The following is a 20,771-nucleotide window of genomic DNA, read 5'->3' as shown; positions in this document are numbered from 1 at the left end:
ATTGTTTTTAACAATATATCCACCTGTTTCTTATGTATTATCAAGTTCTATTTGTAACATATTATTGTTTATTGCATTTTTAACCCCGCCATTGGTGCCGGCACCTTCTAATATTTGTATCTGTATTTTATTTATTTATAATTTAATTTTTATTGTTTTTTATATACAATTAATTTTCATTGCGTTCATTAGACTTGGTGTACGACTATATATAGTCCCCTTAGAGGTTTAGTATACAATTATTTTTATATAACTCCAACTCCTTGCTACATCATACAATAGTTCACTCTGTGAACACGGAGCACTGCCTCCACCACATTGGCACATTACAATAGTCTAAACTCTAAGCTTTGTTAGCGCTACCCTCACTCTGTTCTTTTCTAGTTTCACTTTTTTGGGCCGGACGTAGGAGATATCCCGACCTTAGGGTATAGCATATTAGAGTGAGAGTGTTTAGCATCTTTAACATTACTTCCTTCTCTGTTACAGCATTTATCATTGCACAAGCATTTTTAGTGAAATGCTTGTGCAATGCCACCCCCTGCACATTTGCGGACAATCGAACGCTAGCATGGGGTGTCAATTAACTCAATCGTATCCGATCGGGCTGATTGCTGTCCGCTGCCTCAGAGGTGGCGGACGAGTTAAGGAGCCGCGGTTTTATGACCGCTGCTTCTTAACTTACATTTCCGGCGAGCCATTAAGTATGTGGGTAGATAGCAGCATCCAATGCTTGGTAAATCTACCCAATATATCAATGTGATTTCATTTAACTACCTTTTCATACATCTTATCTATGATAACAATATTATATCATATGTTGCAATAGGGATGTTTAAAATAATATTTTATGTAGAGCTTGTATCTTACAATATTTTATCATCTATACTTATTAAAATATTTTTTAATAATTCAATTCAATACAGAATTATTTTATAAAGGGTAAAAAACATATTTAGATTTTTGAGCAGCATTTTGTAATCTGTTTATTCTTTTTTATTACTTGTATGTCTTATTTTACTAGGACTTGTAGAAACTGCCGCATGCCATCATTCACGGAGCAGAAGATACTATACTGATAGTATTCTGCATCCTGATGGATACATTGGTTTCCCCAGCCCCTCCTACAGTGAATTTCAGAAAGTAAGTTTTGACTTATTTGCTGCATCAAAGCTTCATAATTTCTCATCCGCTGCTCCTTAACTTCTCCTCCACTTTTTAGGTGACTGCCCCTGCTAGTGGCCGATTGGCTGTGAGTGAGCAGGGGGCAGCATTGCACAAGTGTTTCACCAAAAATGTGTGTGCAATTTTAAATAGCAAGGTCGGGCGGACATGATTCACTTTGGTAAATCTACCCCTTAGTGTCTTTTTATTTCTAGAGCTAAAAACTATTTAAAATGATTATATAAGATGTAAAATTATTGTATTTTAGATTAATTGATCATGATCATGTTGAAAGGGGTTACTACTAAAATTGGCTTTACTATATTTTAAAACTTTAAAAGGACATTGTACTCAAAAATATTCTATTATCTATATTCAAGAACACATTTTAAAGTCTCTTTATTGGAATACAACAGAAAAAAATCAGAAAAAAACAGCTTCTATAGGCTAAAGTGGCAAGTATTTAGTGTGACCTCCCCTTACGCTTGAGCATCCTGGTTCTGTAAACCTAATTGGAATGGAACCCTAATTAATGTAATTGCTAACATGCTAACACCTGTATTTCTTCTACTATTTTATGTCAAAATGACTGCTGTGAAAAAGGTCTATTACACCAGGTTTTTGAAAGACATGCTTGATCATTACATACACATGTGGAATGAGTTTAATTCATTGGAAGCTTGCTAATAAGACCAGCTGTCAATCAAATCATTCCATTCAAATACCTAATATCAAAGAGGTGCATCATCAAGGCCACACACGGAGGGAAATCAGCAAACAAACGGGATACTCAAGATGTGGAATTTAAGATGTTATAAAGAAATTTGAAGAACCAGGAAAGGCTGAGAAAAAAAAGGACTGGAAGGCCAAGAAAACTTTAAAAATCAGGTGAGAAGTTTCTCAGAGTTTATTCTTTGAGAGACCGGAAGTCCAGCAAAGACCTGGCTCAGCATCTGGCAGCTTCATCAGAATGCCAAGGAATGGTCTTTATGGAAGGTTAGCAGCCAACAAACCACTTTTTCGGGTGAAAAGACTAACATATGCTAAAGCTCCCAATGACTGGAATGAAGATCAGTGGAAAAGACTATTATGGATTGACAAATCCAAGTTTGACATTTTTGGATCCAATCTTCAACAATGTGTGAGAAGAAGAGTTGGAGAGAGATGGAAGAATGAGTTCTTGCGGCCTTCAGTGAAACATGGTGGAGGGACTGTCTTGGTTTGGGGCTGCATTTCTGCCAGTGGTGTTGGTGATATTGTGCAAATTGATGGGATCATGAATGCATAAAAGTACAGTCAGGTTTTAATTCATCATGCCATTCCTTCTGGAAAGCACCTGATTGGGAATGTTTTTATTTTACAGCATGATAATGATCCTGAGCACACTGCTAATGCAGTGAAATCATATTTGGAGGGGAAAACAGCTGATAAAGAGTCCAGACCTGAATATTATACAGACTGTATGGGATCACCTGGACAGCGAAAGAAATAAAAGACAACCTAAATCTTAAAGAAGAACTCTGGGAAGTGCTGAAAGAACCCTTGTTTAATGTACCATATTACTTCAGACAGTCTCCCCAAAGGAGTTCAAGATGTGCTTAGTGCCAAGGGAGGTCACACTAAATACTGGCTTTTGCCTGAAGAAGCCATTTTGTTCTGAAAATTGTGTTTTTTTATATTTTGTGTACATATTTCCTTTATTTTCTGTTTGCATCTTAATAAAGAGACCGAAAAAGAAATATGGATGGTCATTAAAACTTTGTTTGCTATACACACACATATATATATCTTAAATAAAGATGACCGCACTCGCTGGATTTCACCCAAATCCAGCAAGTGCGGTCATCTTTATTTGATGATGTGCTCTACTTTACCAACACCCAGTTTAAGACTTTGGGCCCGATTATCTAAACTTCGCCTGTCTGACATGGTTTTTCACGTAGACTCTTGCAGGTGCTGCCTAGTTTTAAAAAGAGGCAGTACCTGTTCGTGTGTGTGGTGTTTTAAAAAAGGGTCCGTACCTGTTTGTGTGTGTGTGTGTATATATATATATATATATATATATATATATATATATATATATATATATATATATATACAGGGAGTGCAGAATTATTAGGCAAATGAGTATTTTGACCACATCATCCTCTTTATGCATGTTGTCTTACTCCAAGCTGTATAGGCTCGAAAGCCTACTACCAATTAAGCATATTAGGTGATGTGCATCTCTGTAATGAGAAGGGGCGTGGTCTAATGACATCAACACCCTATATCAGGTGTGCATAATTATTAGGCAACTTCCTTTCCTTTGGCAAAATGGGTCAAAAGAAGGACTTGACAGGCACAGAAAAGTCAAAAATAGTGAGATATCTTGCAGAGGGATGCAGCACTCTTAAAATTGCAAAGCTTCTGAAGCGTGATCATCGAACAATCAAGCGTTTCATTCAAAATAGTCAACAGGGTCGCAAGAAGCGTGTGGAAAAACCAAGGCGAAAAATAACTGCCCATGAACTGAGAAAAGTCAAGCGTGCAGCTGCCAAGATGCCACTTGCCACCAGTTTGGCCATATTTCAGAGCTGCAACATCACTGGAGTGCCCAAAAGCACAAGGTGTGCAATACTCAGAGACATGGCCAAGGTAAGAAAGGCTGAAAGACGACCACCACTGAACAAGACACACAAGCTGAAACGTCAAGACTGGGCCAAGAAATATCTCAAGACTGATTTTTCTAAGGTTTTATGGACTGATGAAATGAGAGTGAGTCTTGATGGGCCAGATGGATGGGCCCATGGCTGGATTGGTAAAGGGCAGAGAGCTCCAGTCCGACTCAGACGCCAGCAAGGTGGAGGTGGAGTACTGGTTTGGGCTGGTATCATCAATGATGAGCTTGTGGGGCCTTTTCGGGTTGAGGATGGAGTCAAGCTCAACTCCCAGTCCTACTGCCAGTTTCTGGAAGACACCTTCTCTAAGCAGTGGTACAGGAAGAAGTCTGCATCCTTCAAGAAAAACATGATTTTCATGCAGGACAATGCTCCATCACACGCGTCCAAGTACTCCACAGCGTGGCTGGCAAGAAAGGGTATAAAAGAAGAAAATCTAATGACATGGCCTCCTTGTTCACCTGATCTGAACCCCATTGAGAACCTGTGGTCCATCATCAAATGTGAGATTTACAAGGAGGGAAAACAGTACCCCTCTCTGAACAGTGTCTGGGAGGCTGTGGTTGCTGCTGCACGCAATGTTGATGGTGAACAGATCAAAACACTGACAGAATCCATGGATGGCAGGCTTTTGAGTGTCCTTGCAAAGAAAGGTGGCTATATTGGTCACTGATTTGTTTTTGTTTTGTTTTTGAATGTCAGAAATGTATATTTGTGAATGTTGAGATGTTATATTGGTTTCACTGGTAAAAATAAATAATTGAAATGGGTATATATTTGTTTTTTGTTAAGTTGCCTAATAATTATGCACAGTAATAGTCACCTGCACACACAGATATCCCCCTAAAATAGCTAAAACTAAAAACAAACTAAAAACTACTTCCAAAAATATTCAGCTTTGATATTAATGAGTTTTTTGTGTTCATTGAGAACATGGTTGTTGTTCAATAATAAAATTAATCCTCAAAAATACAGCTTGCCTAATAATTCTGCACTCCCTATAATTCTATAATATTTAATAATGTGTTTTACTGTGTATTTAAATATGTAACTTTTCTTTATATAGGGGAAACTTTCTTTGTACTTTTAAATTGATATCCCTATTTATATCTACACTTATCTATACCTGTGTATATTCATATAAATATATAGGTATAGAAATAGATTTTACATTAACATTATCAGATATATAGAAAATATATATTTATAAAGAAAAAGAAAAATATTATATGTGAAGAACATTGGAATGTAAAATATGCGTAACGCTCTTCGGATTGCGCACTGAGGTCTACCCACCACTGGTTCTAAAAAGTTTGTTAAAAATGGCAATTTTATTTATTTTATTGTTTTATTTATTTTGTATTCAGTTTTGTATGTAGTGTAAAAATCCTGATACAGATTTAAAATAATTAAAATACCCTAGTAATAAAAACTGTTTATGTGCTCTTTATTGATTTAATCATTATGTTGACCTTTTTACAGATTTCTTGCTTTTTATTTAATTCAGTTTAGAATGTATAACAACTCGCAATTCATGTCTGTTTTTAAAATGGCAGTTTTTAATTAATAAACCGCATGTTGAATATACGCTTACTCCAAATCAAAAACAATACAATATAACAATAGACTGGATTTTGTTCCTACTTTCACTGGGGACACTTTAGAAACCAATACATTTTTTATTGCAATAAGATAAACTGATAGTTTCTTCTCATCTCCATAGGGCACTGCTTTCCCATGTCCCACAGGTGGTTGCCCTCTCATGGGGCACTATGTTGATACCTATGCTGGGATCACATCAAACAGTCAGCGTTTTTACTTGAATACTGGAGAAACAGAAAGCTATGCACGTAAGATTAAATATTTAACTACTACATTAATTTACTGTATTTTTTTATTTTTCTCTAAAAGCAGGAATAAGTATTTGTTCAAGTATTTTTTTCTTGTCAGCAATATAAAGAAATATATTAGATTCCTATCTACAAATAAGTTATTCTAATCACACACACTGATACATAATTGAAAATGAAAAAATATTCTGTATTCTAATGTATTGTTATGGGGTGAATGGATATAAAAAATAAATCTATCACACACAGCTGTCCTGAGATGTTAAGAGTGGTCTTGATTTGCCTGCTGTCCTTCTTCCATTACCTTTTCCATGTTGCACCACCCTTGCATTATTTAGAGCGTTTCGTCAGTGACTTTTTCTACCATTTTCAAATATATTGATTTTATAAGTGACCTAATACACAATATCTCACACAGCAAAGGAGAACTACCAGTGACACAGAAAAGCAATGATTCCACACTGGTGTTCTACAGTGTTTTCGAGGCGTGATACTGCAGGCAATTTTATGATACATTTGGTTAAAAACTATGATGATAAAAATACGGTTCTATAAATATTTCCAAAAATTAAAAGTTCACCATAAAAAGGTCATTTTAATTGCACCTGATTTGCATCTTTATATCTATTTTATCACGTTAGTATATTTGTATTTTTGAATTTCCCATTATAACATGTTAACGCAACTGAGGGTTTAGTTTTGTGGCCAATACAACTTTGTGTAGTGGATGTAACTAATGAGAAGGATTCAGAATATTTGATTTTAGCCCCTCACATATTCAGTCTATAGACTTATTAACCCCTTAATGACCGAGGACGTGCAGGGTACGTCCTCTAAAAAAAGGCAGTTAACGCCTGAGGACGTACCCTGCACGTCCTCAGTCTGGAAAGCAGCTGGAAGCGATCCTGCTCGCTTCCAGCTGCTTTCCGGTTATTGCAGTGATGCCTCGACATCGAGGCATCCTGCAATAACACTTTCTGGCCATCCGATGCAGAGAGAGCCACTCTGTGGCCCTCTCTGCACCGGACATCGATGGCCGGTATCGTTGGTGGGTGGGAGCCGACTTGGGAGGCGGGTGGGCGGCCATCGGTGTGATCTGGAAGGTGGAGGGGGGCGGGATCGGGGGCGGAGCCTTCGGGGGCGCGCACGGGCGCGCGCGCGTGCACGGTGGGTGGCGGGCGGGCGCGTGCACGGGGCGGGAGCGGGTGGGAACCGCTACACTACAGAAAAAAAGTAAAGAGTAAAGGGTATTAAAAAATGAAATAAACATTTAAAAAAAAAGCATTTAAGCGATCTGGAAGGGGTGGGGGGTTGGTATTGGGGGGGGGGGGAAGCTACACTACAGAAAAAGGATTTTTTTTTTAATAAAAACACATATTTTCACTAAAATGGGTACTGGCAGACAGCTGCCAGTACCCAAGATGGCGCACATTAAGTCAGAGGGGGAGGGTTAGAGAGCTGTTGGGTGGGGGATCAGTGAGGTTGGGGGCTAAGGGGGATCCTACACAGAAGCATATGTAAATATGCTAAAACAAAATGCACAAAAATGCACAAATTTTCCTTTTATTTTAGTACTGGCAGAGTTTCTGCCAGTACTTAAGATGGCGGGGACATTTGTGGGGTAGGGGAGGGAAGAGAGATGTTTGGGAGGGATCAGGGGGTCTGATGTTTCAGGTGGGAGGCTGATCTCTACACTAAAGCTAAAATTAACCCTGCAAGCTCCCTACAAGCTACCTAATTAACCCCTTCACTGCTAGCCATAATACACGTGTGATGCGCAGCGCCATTTAGCAGCATTCTAATTACCAAAAAGCAACGCCAAAGTCATATATGTCTGCTATTTCTGAACAAAGGGGATCCCAGAGAAGCATTTACAACCATTTGTGCCATAATTGCACAAGCTGTTTGTAAATGATTTCAGTGACAAACCTAAAATTGTGAAAAATGTAATGTTTTTTTTAATTTGATCGCATTTGGCGGTGAAATGGTGGCATGAAATATACCAAAATGGGCCTAGATCAATACTTGGGGTTGTCTACTACACTACACTAAAGCTAAAAATACCCCAAAAAGCTCCTTACATGCTCCCTAATTAACCCCTTCACTGCTGGGCATAATACACGTGTGGTGCGCAGTGGCATTTAGCGGCCTTCTAATTACCAAAAAGCAATGCCAAAGCCATATATGTCTGCTATTTCTGAACAAAGGGGATCCCAGAGAAGAATTTACAACCATTTATGCCATAATTGCACAAGCAGTTTGTAAATAATTTCAGTGAGAAACTGAAAGTTTGTGAAAAAATTTGTGAAAAAGTGAACAATTTTTTGTATTTGATCGCATTTGGCGGTGAAATGGTGGCATGAAATATACCAAAATGGGCCTAGATCAATACTTTGGGATGTCTTCTAAAAAAAAATATATATATGTCAATGGATATTCAGGGATTCCTGAAAGATATCAGTGTCCCAATGTAACTAGCGCTAATTTTGAAAAAAATATGTTTTGAAAATAGCAAAGTGCTACTTGTATTTATGGCCCTATAAGTTACAAAAAAAGCAAAGAAGATGTAAACATTGGGTATTTCTAAACTCAGGACAAAATTTAGAAACTATTTAGCATGGGTGTTTTTTGGTGGTTGTAGATATGTAACAGATTTTGGGGTTCAAAGTTAGAAAAAGTGTGTTTTTTTCCATTTTTCCTCATATTTTATAATTTTTTTTATAGTAAATGATAAGATATGATGAAAATAATGGTATTTTTAGAAAGTCCATTTAATGGCGAGAAAAACGGTATATAATATGTGTGGGTACAGTAAATGAGTAAGAGGAAAATTTCAGCTAAACACAAACACTGCAGAAATGTAAAAATAGCCTTGGTCCCAAACGGACAGAAAATGGAAAAGTGCTCTGGTCACTAAGGGGTTAAAAAAGATTTCAGGTGCTATGAAAGGGTTCATTTGATTTTTGACTTTGGGGCCGAATTATCAAACTCTGAATGGAGCATGATGCCCCTGTTTCCGCACGAGCCTTCAGGCTCGCTGGAAAAAGCAGTTATGAAGCAGCAGTCTTTAGACCGCTGCTCCATAACTTGTCCGCTTGCTCTGAGGCTGCGGAGTCAATCCGCCCAATCCTATACGATTGGGCTGATTCACACCCCTTGCTAGCGGCTGATTGGCCGCGAATCTGTATGGGGTGGCATTGCATTCACAAGAACTGCTTGTGCAATGATAAATGCCGACAGCGTATGCTGTTGTCTTAAATTTGATACAAATAAAGTGTGAGCTTTATCATTACGGGTTGACCCAGCATTTTTGTTGGAAGGTAAGTTTGTAGTAGTTCTATAAATGTAAACTAAAAGTTACTCATTTAAGAATAAATTTTAATTTAGACAGCCTTCTATCACAGTACTGTAGTTTATTTTTCTGACTACTTGATGCTCTATCTATTCAGGCTGGCGATACAAAGTGTCTCTCAAGATTACTGGCTCAACAAGCTTAACAGTAAATTTCCAGGTTGCTTTATTTGGAACAAATGGAAATACTAAACAATATAAAATTTACAGGTAGGTGAACACAAGAGCACAAGGATGAACTAACATAAATGTTTGCATTTTTCAGTATATCAGAACCTGCTTGTGCTAATGAAACCTCTGGGGAAGAAAATCTGTATATTCTTTAGATTTGTTTTAATAGATAATCTGAAGGGACAGTAAATATCTTGTAATTCTAACATTGTTATGCAGTTTTCCAATAGATTGACATATCAGCAGATTCTGAACAGTATTAGAGCAGGTTAACACCTTGTTTTTGTCAATTTTTTCAATTGTCAAACTCCACCCATAGTTTTCCTTATTTGGAGGAGCCAAAGTGCCCCTGTCCTTATGTTAACAAAATCTCCATTGTTTGGCTTCAACACAAATGATAACTAAAAAGATGTTGCAGGATTAGGCTTGTGGAATATTATCAATAATTATAGTTAAATTACAGAAAAAGAGGTAAAAAAAAGTATATTTCAAGTTTCTTTACTGCACATACACCTCGATTACGAGTTTTGAGCTAAACAGGGTGGGAAACGAACGCAACAAAAGTTGTGTTATTTCACCCCCCCATATTGCTGCCATTACAAGTTTATGAAAAGTCTCCTTGTGCATGCGATATGGTGGCGTTAAGCACCATACCGCACAAAAGCCAAGGGCTGAGAATACATGCTCGTGCATGCTTTCCCCCATAGACATCAATTGGGAGAGAGTGTTAGAAAAAAACTAACACCTGAAGTGCGGAATGGTGATCGCCGTAACGCAACCCCATTCATGTCTATAGGAAAAAATTTATGTTTAAACCTAACACCCTAAAATAAATCCCAAGTCTACACACCCCTAATCTGCCACCCCCCACATCGCCGACATCTAAATAAAGTTATTAATCCCTATTCCGCCACTCCCAACATCGCCGCCACTATAATAAAGTTCTTAACCTCTATTCCACTGCTACCCAACATCACTGCCACTATAATAAAGTTATTAGCCCCTATTTCACAGCTCTCCGACATCGCCACCACTATAATAAAGCTAATAACTCATATTCCACCACTCCCCAACATCGCCGCCACTAAATAAAGTTATTAACCCCTAAACCTCCCACATCTCCACCACTAAATAAACCTATTAACCCCTAAACCACTGCCCCCCCAACATCACAAAACACTAAATTAAACTATTAACCCCTGAACCTAACACCACCCTAACTATAAATTACAATTATAATATAACTATCTTTAAATAAATTAAAAATTACCTGTGAAATAAATATAAATCTAACATTAAACTATAAATTAACCTAACCTTACTATTCTAATAAAATAAAAAAACTACCAATTAAAATATCTAAATTACAAATTTAAAAAACCTAAAACTACGAAATAAATAAAAAAATCTAAATTACAATTAAAAAAAAATTCTACGAAAAATAAAAAATCTAACACCTAGATTACGAATTTTGTCGGTAAAGCTGTGCGTGGCTAACAAGCAGTTTTCCCTCACCGCTCACCTACAGTAACGCTGGTATTATGGTTTTTTTAAACCCGTCGTTAGCCACAGAAAAGTGAGAGAAGAGCAAAATTTAGCTCCACATCTCACCTCAATACCAGCGCTGCTTACGGTAGCGTTGAGCTGGCTAAACGTGCTCATGCACGATTTCCCCATAGGAATCAATGGGGCAGAGCCGGCTGAAAAAAAAACCTAACACCTGCAAAAAAGCAGCGTTCAGCTCTTAACGCAGCCCCATTGATGCCTATGGGGAAATCAAATTTATGTCTACACCTAGCACCCTAACATGAACCCCGAGTCAAAACACCCCTAATCTTACACTTATTAACCCCTAATCTGCCGCCCCGACATCGCTGACACCTACATTATAATTATTAACCCCTAATCTGCCGCTCCGGACACCGCCGCCACCTACATTATACTTATGAACCCCTAATCTACCGCCCCCAACATTACGACACCTGCATTATAATTATTAACCCCTAATCTGCCACCCCCAATGTCGCCGCAACCTACCTACACTTATTAACCCCTAATCTGCTGCCCACAACGTCGCCGCCACTAAAATAGTTATTAACCCCTAAACTGCCGTACTCCCGCATCGCAAATACTAGTTAAATTTTATTAACCCCCTAATCTGCCGTCCCTAACATTGCCGCCACCTAACTACACTTATTAACCCCTAATCAGCCAATAGAATGCCAGCTCAATCCTATTGGCTGATTGCATCAGCCAATAGGATTTTTTCTACCTTAATTCCGATTGGCTGATAGAATTCTAACAGCCAATCGGAATTGAAGGGACACCATCTTGGATGACGTCACTTAAAGGTACCGTCATTTAGTGTTAGTCGTCGGAAGGAAGAGGATGCTCTGCGTCGGATGTCTTGAAGATGGACCCGCTCCGCTTGGGATGGATGAAGATAGAAGATGCCGTCTGGATAAAGACTTCTGGCCATCTGGAGAACCTCTTCAGATAGGTTGAAGACTTCTGCACGTCTGGAGGACCACTTCTGCCCAGTTGGGTGGAGACGTCTCAAGGTAGGGTGATCTTCAAGGGGTTAGTGTTAAGTTTTATTAAGGGGGGATTGGGTGGGTTTTAGAGTAGGGTTGGGTGTGTTGGTGGTGGGTTTTAATGTTGGGGGGTATTGTAATTTTTTTTTTACAGGTAAAAGAGCTGATTACTTTGTTGGCAATGCCCCCCAAAAAGCCCTATTTGTAATTTAGTATAGGGTAGGGTTTTAAATTATTTTGGGGGGCTTTTTTATTTTATTAGGGGGATTAGATTAGGTGTACTTAGTTTTAAAATTTTTTAATTATTTTATTATTTTCTGTAATTTAGATAATTGTATTTAATTGTATTTAATTTAGGGAATTATGGCCTAGATTTAGAGTTTGGCGGTAGCCGTCAAAACCAGCGTTAGAGGCTCCTAACGCTGGTTTTAGGCTACCGCCGGTATTTGGAGTCAGTGATTAAAGGGTCTAACGCTCACTTTTCAGCCGCGACTTTTCCATACCGCAGATCCCCTTACGTCAATTGCGTATCCTATCTTTTCAATGGGATCTTCCTCCGGTATTTAGCCAATCAGAATCAAGTTCAATCCGATTGGCTGATCCGATCAGCCAATCAGATTGAGCTTGCATTCTATTGGCTGATCGGAACAGCCAATAGAATGCAAGCTCAATCTGATTGGCTGATCGGATCAGCCAATCGGATTGAACTTGATTCTGATTGGCTGATTCCATCAGCCAATCAGAATATTCCTACCTTAATTCCGATTGGCTGATAGAATCCTATCAGCCAATCGGAATTCGAGGGACGCCATCTTGGATGACGTCCCTTAAAGGAACCGTCATTCGTCGTCTAGTCGTCGGTTGAAGAGGATGTTCCGCGTCGGCTTGGAAGAAGATGGAAGATTGAAGATGCGGCTTGATAGAAGACTTCATCCCGATGATGGACTTCCGACTTCAGCCCGATGATGGATTTCTTCAGCCGCCGCTTGGATCCAGACTTCAGCCCGAGGATGGACATCACTCTTCAGCCCCCTGCTTGGGCTTGAATCAAGACTCTGGACCGATCGGTGAACCCGGCAAGGTGAACACAAGGTAGGAAGATCTTCAGGGGCTTAGTGTTAGGTTTATTTAAGGGGGGTTTGGGTTAGATTAGGGGTATGTGGGTGGTGGGTTGTAATGTTGGGGGGGGTATTGTATGTGTTTTTTTTACAGGCAAAAGAGCTGAATTCTTTGGGGCATGCCCCGCAAAGGGCCCTGTTCAGGGCTGGTAAGGTAAAAGAGCTTTGAACTTTAGTAATTTAGAATAGGGTAGGGCATTTTTTTATTTTGGGGGTCTTTGTTATTTTATTGGGGGGCTTAGAGTAGGTGTAATTAGTTTAAAATTGTTGTAATTTTTCCAATGTTTGTAAATATTTTTTTATTTTTTGTAACTTAGTTCTTTTTTATTTTTTGTACTTTAGTTAGTTTATTTAATTGTATTTATTTGTAGGAATTGTATTTAATTAATTTATTGATAGTGCAGTGTTAGGTGTAATTGTAGATAATTGTAGGTATTTTATTTAATTAATTTAATGATAGTGTAGTCTTAGGTTTAATTGTAACTTAGGTTAGGATTTATTTTACAGGTAATTTTGTTATTATTTTAACTAGGTAACTATTCAATAGTTCTTAACTATTTAATAGCTATTGTACCTGGTTAAAATAATTACAAAGTTGCCTGTAAAATAAATATTAATCCTAAAATAGCTACAATGTAATTATTATTTATATTGTAGCTATATTAGGGTTTATTTTACAGGTAAGTATTTAGCTTTAAATAGGAATAAGTTATTTAATAAGAGTTAATTTATTTCGTTAGATTTAAATTATATTTAATTTAGAGGGGTGTTAGTGTTAGGGTTAGACTTAGCTTTAGGGGTTAATACATTTATTAGAATAGCAGTGAGCTCCAGTCGGCAGATTAGGGGTTAATGTTTGAAGTTAGGTGTCGGCCATGTCAGGGAGGGCAGATTAGGTGTTAATACTATTTATTATAGGGTTAGTGAGGCGGATTAGGGGTTAATAACTTTATTATAATAGCGGTGCGGTCCGGTCGGCAGATTAGGGGTTAATAAGTGTAGGCAGGTGGAGGCGACGTTGTGGGGGGCAGATTAGGGGTTAATAAATATAATATAGGGGTCGGCGATGTTAGGACAGCAGATTAGGGGTACATAGGGATAATTTAAGTAGCGGCGGTTTATGGAGCGGCAGATTAGGGGTTAAAAATAATATGCAGGGGTCAGCGATAGCGGGGGCGGCAGATTAGGGGTTAATAAGTGTAAGGTTAGGGGTGTTTAGACTCGGGGTACATGTTAGGGTGTTAGGTGCAGACGTAGGAAGTGTTTCCCCATAGCAAACAATGGGGCTGCGTTAGGAGCTGAACGCGGCTTTTTTGCAGGTGTTAGGTTTTTTTTCAGCTCAAACAGCCCCATTGTTTCCTATGGGGGAATCGTGCACGAGCACGTTTTTGAGGCTGGCCGCGTCCGTAAGCAACTCTGGTATCGAGAGTTGCAGTGGCGTTAAATATGCCTGTACGCTCCCTTTTTGGAGCCTAACGCAGCCATTCTGTGGACTCTCAATACCAGAGTTATTTTAAAGGTGCAACCAGAAAAAAGCCAGCGTTAGCTACGCAGGTCGTTACCGACAAAACTCTAAATCTAGGCGTATATTAATTATAGTGTAGTGTTAGGTGTAATTGTAACTTAGGTTTATTTTTATTTTACAGGTAAATTTGTCTTTATTTTAACTAGGTAGTTATTAAATAGTTAATAACTATTTAATAACCATTGTACCTAGTTAAAATAAATACGAAGTTGCCTGTAAAATAAAAATAAACCCTAAGCTAGCTACAATGTAACTATTAGTTATATTGTAGCTATCTTAGGGTTTATTTTATAGGTAAGTATTTAGTTTTAAATAGGAATAACTTAGTTAATTAAAGTTATTTTATTTAGATTATTTTAAATTATATTTGTTAGGGGGTGTTAGGGTTAGACATAAGTTTAGGGGTTAATACATTTAATATAGATGCAGCGACGTTGGGGGCGGCAGATTAGGGGTTAATAAATGTAGGTAGGTGTCGGCGATGTTAGGGACGGCAGATTAGGGGTTAATAAAATTTAACTAATGTTTGCGAAACAGGAGTGCGGCGGTTTAGGGGTTAATATATTTATTAAAGTGGCGGCGATGTCTGGTCGGCAGATTAGGGGTTAAAATGTTATTTAAGTGTTTGCGATGTGGGGGGGGAGCCTCGGTTTAGGGGTTAATAGATAGTTTATGGGTGTTAGTGTACTTTTTAGCACTTTAGTTAAGAGTTTTATGTTACGGCGTTAGCCCATAAAACTCTTAACTAGTGACTTTGAAATGTGGTATCAGTCTTGACAGGAGAGGCTGTACCGCTCACTTTTTCAAAGACTCATAATACCGGCGTTAGGCAAATCCCATTGAAAAGATAGGATACGCAATTTACGTAAGTGGATTTGCGGTATGTTCGAGTCGCGGAAAAAAAGTGAGCGGTACACCTGTACCTGCAAGACTCGTAATACCAGCGTTAGGAAAAAAGCAGTGTTGGGACCTCTCAACGCTGCTTTTTAAGGCTAACGCAAAACTCATAATCTAGGCCTAAGTTTGCCAGAAACATTTAACACTAAAATCACGAAAAATAAAAACACTAAGGGCTCCATGTACTAAGAGGCGGGCGGACAGATTCTTAACTCGCGAAGCTGTCCGCCCGCCTCCGCTACACACGGGCAGCGGATCTATTGATCCGCTTTGCCCGTATGTACCATTACACACTCAGCGGAGTGTGTAATGCCCGCCCCTTCAGTCGCGCGACCAATCACGCGACTTAAGGGGCTGTCAATCACCTAGAGCGAGCGAGCTCTCGGTGATTTTGCTTCGCCACCTAAGAGGTGGCGTAGGGTGTAGGAAGCAGCGGTCTAATGACCGCTGCTTCTTACATTGCGGGAAGCAGGCTCGCATATGCGAACCTGCCCCGCAAAGGCTCCGGAGCAGCTTTCGCTGCTTCGTACATGGAGCCCTAAGACTACAAAAAAACAAACGAAATTATTAAAAATAAAAACAATTACACCTAATCTAATATCCCTAAAAAACAAAAACAAAATAAAAACACCCCCTAACCTAAAATAAACTACCAATAGCCATTAAAAGGGCCTTTTGTAGGGCATAGCCCTAAAGAAATCAGCTCTTTTACAAAGTCCCCCCAACAGTAAAATCCACCACCCAACCAACCCCCCAAAATAAAAAACCTAACTCTACAAAAACCTAAGCTACCCATTGTATGAGCATTGCCCTTAAAAGGGCATTTAGCTCTTTTGCATTGCTCAAATCAGCCAATAGGATTTCAGTAGCTCTCCTCCTACTGGCTGATTTGAATTTGATGAATCAAATTAGTCAATAGGAATCCAAGGGATGCTATTTTGAAACAACTTCCTTGCATTCAACTTCAGTGTACGGCGGCGACCATATGAAGAGGGCGCTCCACGCAGGATGGGATCAGCTTCCAGGATGGCTCCATTCCATGCCGCCGGGATGAATATAGAAGACACCCCCAGGATAGATGAAGACCTCGTCGTCTGGATGAAGACCTCGCCGCCTGGATGGAGATGGATGTCCGGACTTCAGAAACCGTGATTAGATCTTCTGGGGTTAGTGTTAGGTTTTTGTTTTGTTTTTTTGGTGAGCTTCAATCCTATTGGCTGATCCAATCAGCCAATAGGATTGAGCTTGCATTCTATTGGCTAATCGGAATTCCGATTAGCTCATATAATTCTATCAACCAATTGGAATTCAAGGGACGCCATCTTGGATGACGTAATTTAAAGGAAAATTCATTCTTGAAGAGCCAGTGAAAGAAGAGGATGCTCCGCGCCGGATGTCTTGAAGATGGAGCCACTCCACGTCGGAAGGATGAAGATAAAAGATGCTGTCTGGATAAAGACTTCTGCCCGTCTGGAATATGACTTCTTGCTGCTTGGATGAAGACTTCTCCCGGCTTCGTTGAGGATGGATTTCCGGTCTTCAAAAACTGTAGTGGATCTTCGGGGGTTAGTGTTTTTTTAAGGGTTTATTGGGTGGGTTTTATTTTTAGATTATGGGTTTGGGCAAGGAAAAAGAGCTAAATGCCCTTTTAAGGGCAATGTCCATCCAAATGCCCTTTTCAGGGCAATGGGGAGCTTAGGTTTATTTAGATAGGGTTTTATTTTGGGGGTTTGGTTGTGTGGGTGGTGGGTTTTACTGTTGGGAGTTGTTTTATTTTTTTACAGGTAAAAGAGCTGATTTATTTGGGGAATTGCCCTGCAAAAGGCCCTTTTAAGGGCTATTGGCAGTTTAGTTTAGGCTAGGGTTTTTTTTTTTTTTTGAGGGGCTTTTTTATTTTGATAGGGCTATTAAATTAGGTGTAATTAGTTTAAATATTTGATAATTTCTTTTTTGTTTTGTGTAATATAGTGTTTTTTTATTTTTTTGTAATTTAGTTAATTGTATTTAATTAATGTAATTTATTTAATTTTAGTGTAATGTTAGGTGTTAGTGTGAGGCAGGCTAGGTTTTATTTTACAGGTAAATTTGTATTTATTTTAACTAGGTAGTTAGTAAATAGTTAATAACTATTTACTAACTATTCTACCTAGTTAAAATAAATACAAACTTAGCTCTGAAATAAAAATAAAACATAAGATAGCTACAATGTAACTATTGATTATATTGTAACTAGCTTAGGTTTTATTTTACAGGTAAGTATTTAGTTTTAAATAGGAATTATTTAGTTAATGATAGTAATTTTTATTTAGATTTATTTTAATTATATTACAGTTAGGGGTGTTAGGGTTAGACTTAGGGTTAGGTTTAGGGGTTAATAACTTTAGTATAGTGGCGGCAGTGAGGTTGGGGTGGCAGATTAGGGGTTAATAATATTTAACTAGTGTTTACGATGCAGGAGTGTGGCGGTTTAGGGGTTAATATGTTTATGATAGTGGCGGCGATGTCCGGAGCGGCAGATTAGGGGTTAATATTTTTATTATAGTGTTTGAGATGCGGGAGGGCCTCGGTTTTAGGGGTTAATAGGTAGTTTATGGGTGTTAGTGTACTTTGTAACACTTTAGTTATGAGTTTTATGCTACATCTTTGTAGCGCAAAACTCATAACTACTGTCTTTAGATGGCGGTACGAATCTTGTCAGTATAGGGTGTACCGCTCATTTTTTGGCATCCCAGGCAAAACTCGTAATACCGGCGCTATGGGAGTCCCATTGAAAAATGACTTTTTGAAAGGTGCGGTAGTTACGTTGTGTTACGGCTAAAAAAATGTGCGGTACAGCTATACCTGCAAGACTTGTAATAGCAGCGGTAGTGAAAAAACAGTGTTTTGAGGCTTTTTCACTCATAACACAAAACTCGTAATCTAGCCGAGAGTCTTTCTTTGTATGTTTTATGTTTTAGACCATATACCAATTTTAGTAGACCTCCTTTGAACAGTTTCTAGTTAATTTATATCCTTCTGGAGATGTGGTCTATAGAACAGTAAACAATATTCCAGATTAGGCCTAACTAGGGATCTGTAAAGGGGCATAAGTACCGTACTATTTCTGCTACTAATACCTCTCCCAATGCAACCAAGTATTCAACTGGCCTTATTGGTTGCACTGCTGCATTGTCTAATTAAATCATCTGAAATAACATTTGGTAAACAATGCAGCAGTGAAGCGAATAAAGTTAGAATACTTGGTTGCATTGGGAGAGGTAGCTGTACTTTACATGTATAGCCCAGAGAGCAATATTAGTATTAAAAGTTAGGAATTAATTGTTGCGCTCAAGCTCAATTCAAAATACCGCTGTAAAATTTAGCTATTTATGAGATTTGAAGGAAACCATTAATATTATTAATAGTATAGCACAGAACTATGTGATGAACTTCACTATTGGAAGCTATCTGCTTCGCTCACCGTTGGCTTAGCACACTTCTGCTTAGCACTAGAGGGATATGCGACATGAATTTTATTGTGTGCCTCCATAGATGTCTACTATGTGACTGTGATTTAGCGCATCTGCTCTATTTGACATACACGTTAGCATGTCCTACACTATTGCTCGATCTATAAATAATAATTTTGGACGTGTAATATATGTAATATTTTTGTGCTCTACTTTTAATCTAGAGCCATGGTAAGCTAGGGTCAAATACTAACAAATTAGTTTGGTTTAATTTGTGATTTAACAGATAAAGACTTCTTTATAATATATACGCTAAATGCAAAATTCCTATTCATGGTTTGTGCAATCAGACTAACTCACATGTAACATTTTTCCACAGTGGACCCATTACATCTGGCAGCACATACACTGCTTTCATTGATGTGGAAATAAATGTTGGGACTCTCACTAAAGTGACATTTGTCTGGAAAAGAAACCTAATTAATCTTTTCCCAACTTACTTGGGGGCTAAATCTGTGATGGTGCAATATGGGAAAGATGGTACAAAGTAAGTCTTAAACATGTCATACACATACTACAAACCTTTTAGTGAAAAAAAATATTGTAGAATTAAGATTAAAACTAAATGAGCTATCTTGGTAAAGTGGGTGCATTTTAAAATATTTATTTGGTGTTAGTTTATTAGATCCACATATAAAAAATTGCATGGAAGTATTCAAAGAGATTCCTATGCGTTTCACTGCATAAACAAGACACATTGGGGCCTATTTATGATGGTGCGAGCGGACATGATCCGATGTAGCTGATCATGTCTGCTGCACATTGATAAATGCACATTTATCATTGCACCAGCAGTTCTTGTGAATTGCTGGTGCAATACCGCCCCCTGCAGATTCGCAGCCAATCGGCCGCTAGCAGGGGGTGTCAATCTACCCTATTGTATTCGATCAGGTTGATTTCTGTTGATTTCTGTCCGCCACATCAGAGCAGGCGCACAGGTTATGGAGCAGTGGTCTTTAGACCGCTGCTTCTTAACTTGTGTTTCCGGCGAGCCTTCAGGGGCATCAAGCTCCATACAGAGCTTGATAAATATGCCCTAATGTGTAAGACTCTTGAGGCACCTTCATGTGTGTTTTTATATGGAACTAATAAACATTTTTTTATATCTAGTTTTGTAGTTTCTGAACTGTTACTGTTCACTGCTGCTTAGATTTACAGGAAAGCTAATAGAGCCTATTGTGTCTGATAACGCTTTGCACCATAATATTAACCTCAAGGACTTATGCATTCAGTACTCAGTGCATTAAGCATAATGTTTTGATTGGTTAAAGCTATTGGGGCATATTTATCAAGCTCCATAACGTGTCTGCCTGCTCTGAATTTAATACGATCAGGTTGATTGACCCCCCCTGCTAACGTCACAAAAAACTCTAATTAAATAATACAGACTACATAGCTAATACAAGATCACTGTACCATATTCAGTAAGACTATATTTATTTCTTCTTTCAGGAGTACCTTTTGTGGTGAGGAAACAACAGGAGAAAATACTCTTCAGACCCTTAACCTATGTTAACTTGGCAAAACAATAAAGACTTTGCTGACCTTTTGGAATAAAACTCATCTAAAGCTGTTTTGCCTTTTACATTATTTTTCTGATGCTCATTTATCTCTCTTTGCCCACATTGTTTTATGTTTCTGTTCTTTGTACACTTAAGGTCTAACACAGATGCTAAAAAGCAGGCACCAAAAACATTCTCATAAGAACAATTCTAGCGGAATTTCTACCTTCTGCCATTTAAATAAATGCTACCCTTGGCGAGAGTTGTGTTGTCATGAACCTAACTAAACCTCTGGGAATAACATTTATAAATGATCATTTTGGTTGACCATAAACATTTTACTTATGCTGCTGATTCACTAAAGCTTACTCATTTATCCATTCTTTAGTGAATCAATAACATAGAATAACAAGGCATTGCAGAAAATGTGCTAAATTAACATGATCAATACTGTATGGCAATATTTGCGTTAAATGAATGTACGTGTTCC

The 20,771-nt window shown here is 38.4% G+C and overlaps 1 protein-coding gene across 1 annotated transcript in view; it reads left to right on the top strand.

Moving 5' to 3' along the window:
- Window positions 1–20,295, top strand: part of LOC128640513 (pancreatic lipase-related protein 2-like) — a 70,523-nt gene extending 50,228 nt beyond the window's left edge. Inside the window, exons 7-11 of the mRNA XM_053692989.1 lie at window positions 1,025–1,143; window positions 5,548–5,674; window positions 9,124–9,235; window positions 19,099–19,266; window positions 20,232–20,295. Of these exons, the coding sequence (XP_053548964.1) occupies window positions 1,025–1,143; window positions 5,548–5,674; window positions 9,124–9,235; window positions 19,099–19,266; window positions 20,232–20,295 (590 nt within the window). The remainder of the gene's footprint in view (window positions 1–1,024; window positions 1,144–5,547; window positions 5,675–9,123; window positions 9,236–19,098; window positions 19,267–20,231) is intronic.
- Window positions 20,296–20,771: the final 476 nt, after the last annotated feature.

The sequence above is a fragment of the Bombina bombina genome, chromosome 9 (assembly GCF_027579735.1).
Source record: "Bombina bombina isolate aBomBom1 chromosome 9, aBomBom1.pri, whole genome shotgun sequence".
Lineage (NCBI taxonomy): Eukaryota > Metazoa > Chordata > Amphibia > Anura > Bombinatoridae > Bombina > Bombina bombina.
Note: the sequence above shows the minus strand (reverse complement) of the source record. Positions and strands in the feature narration are given on the sequence as shown.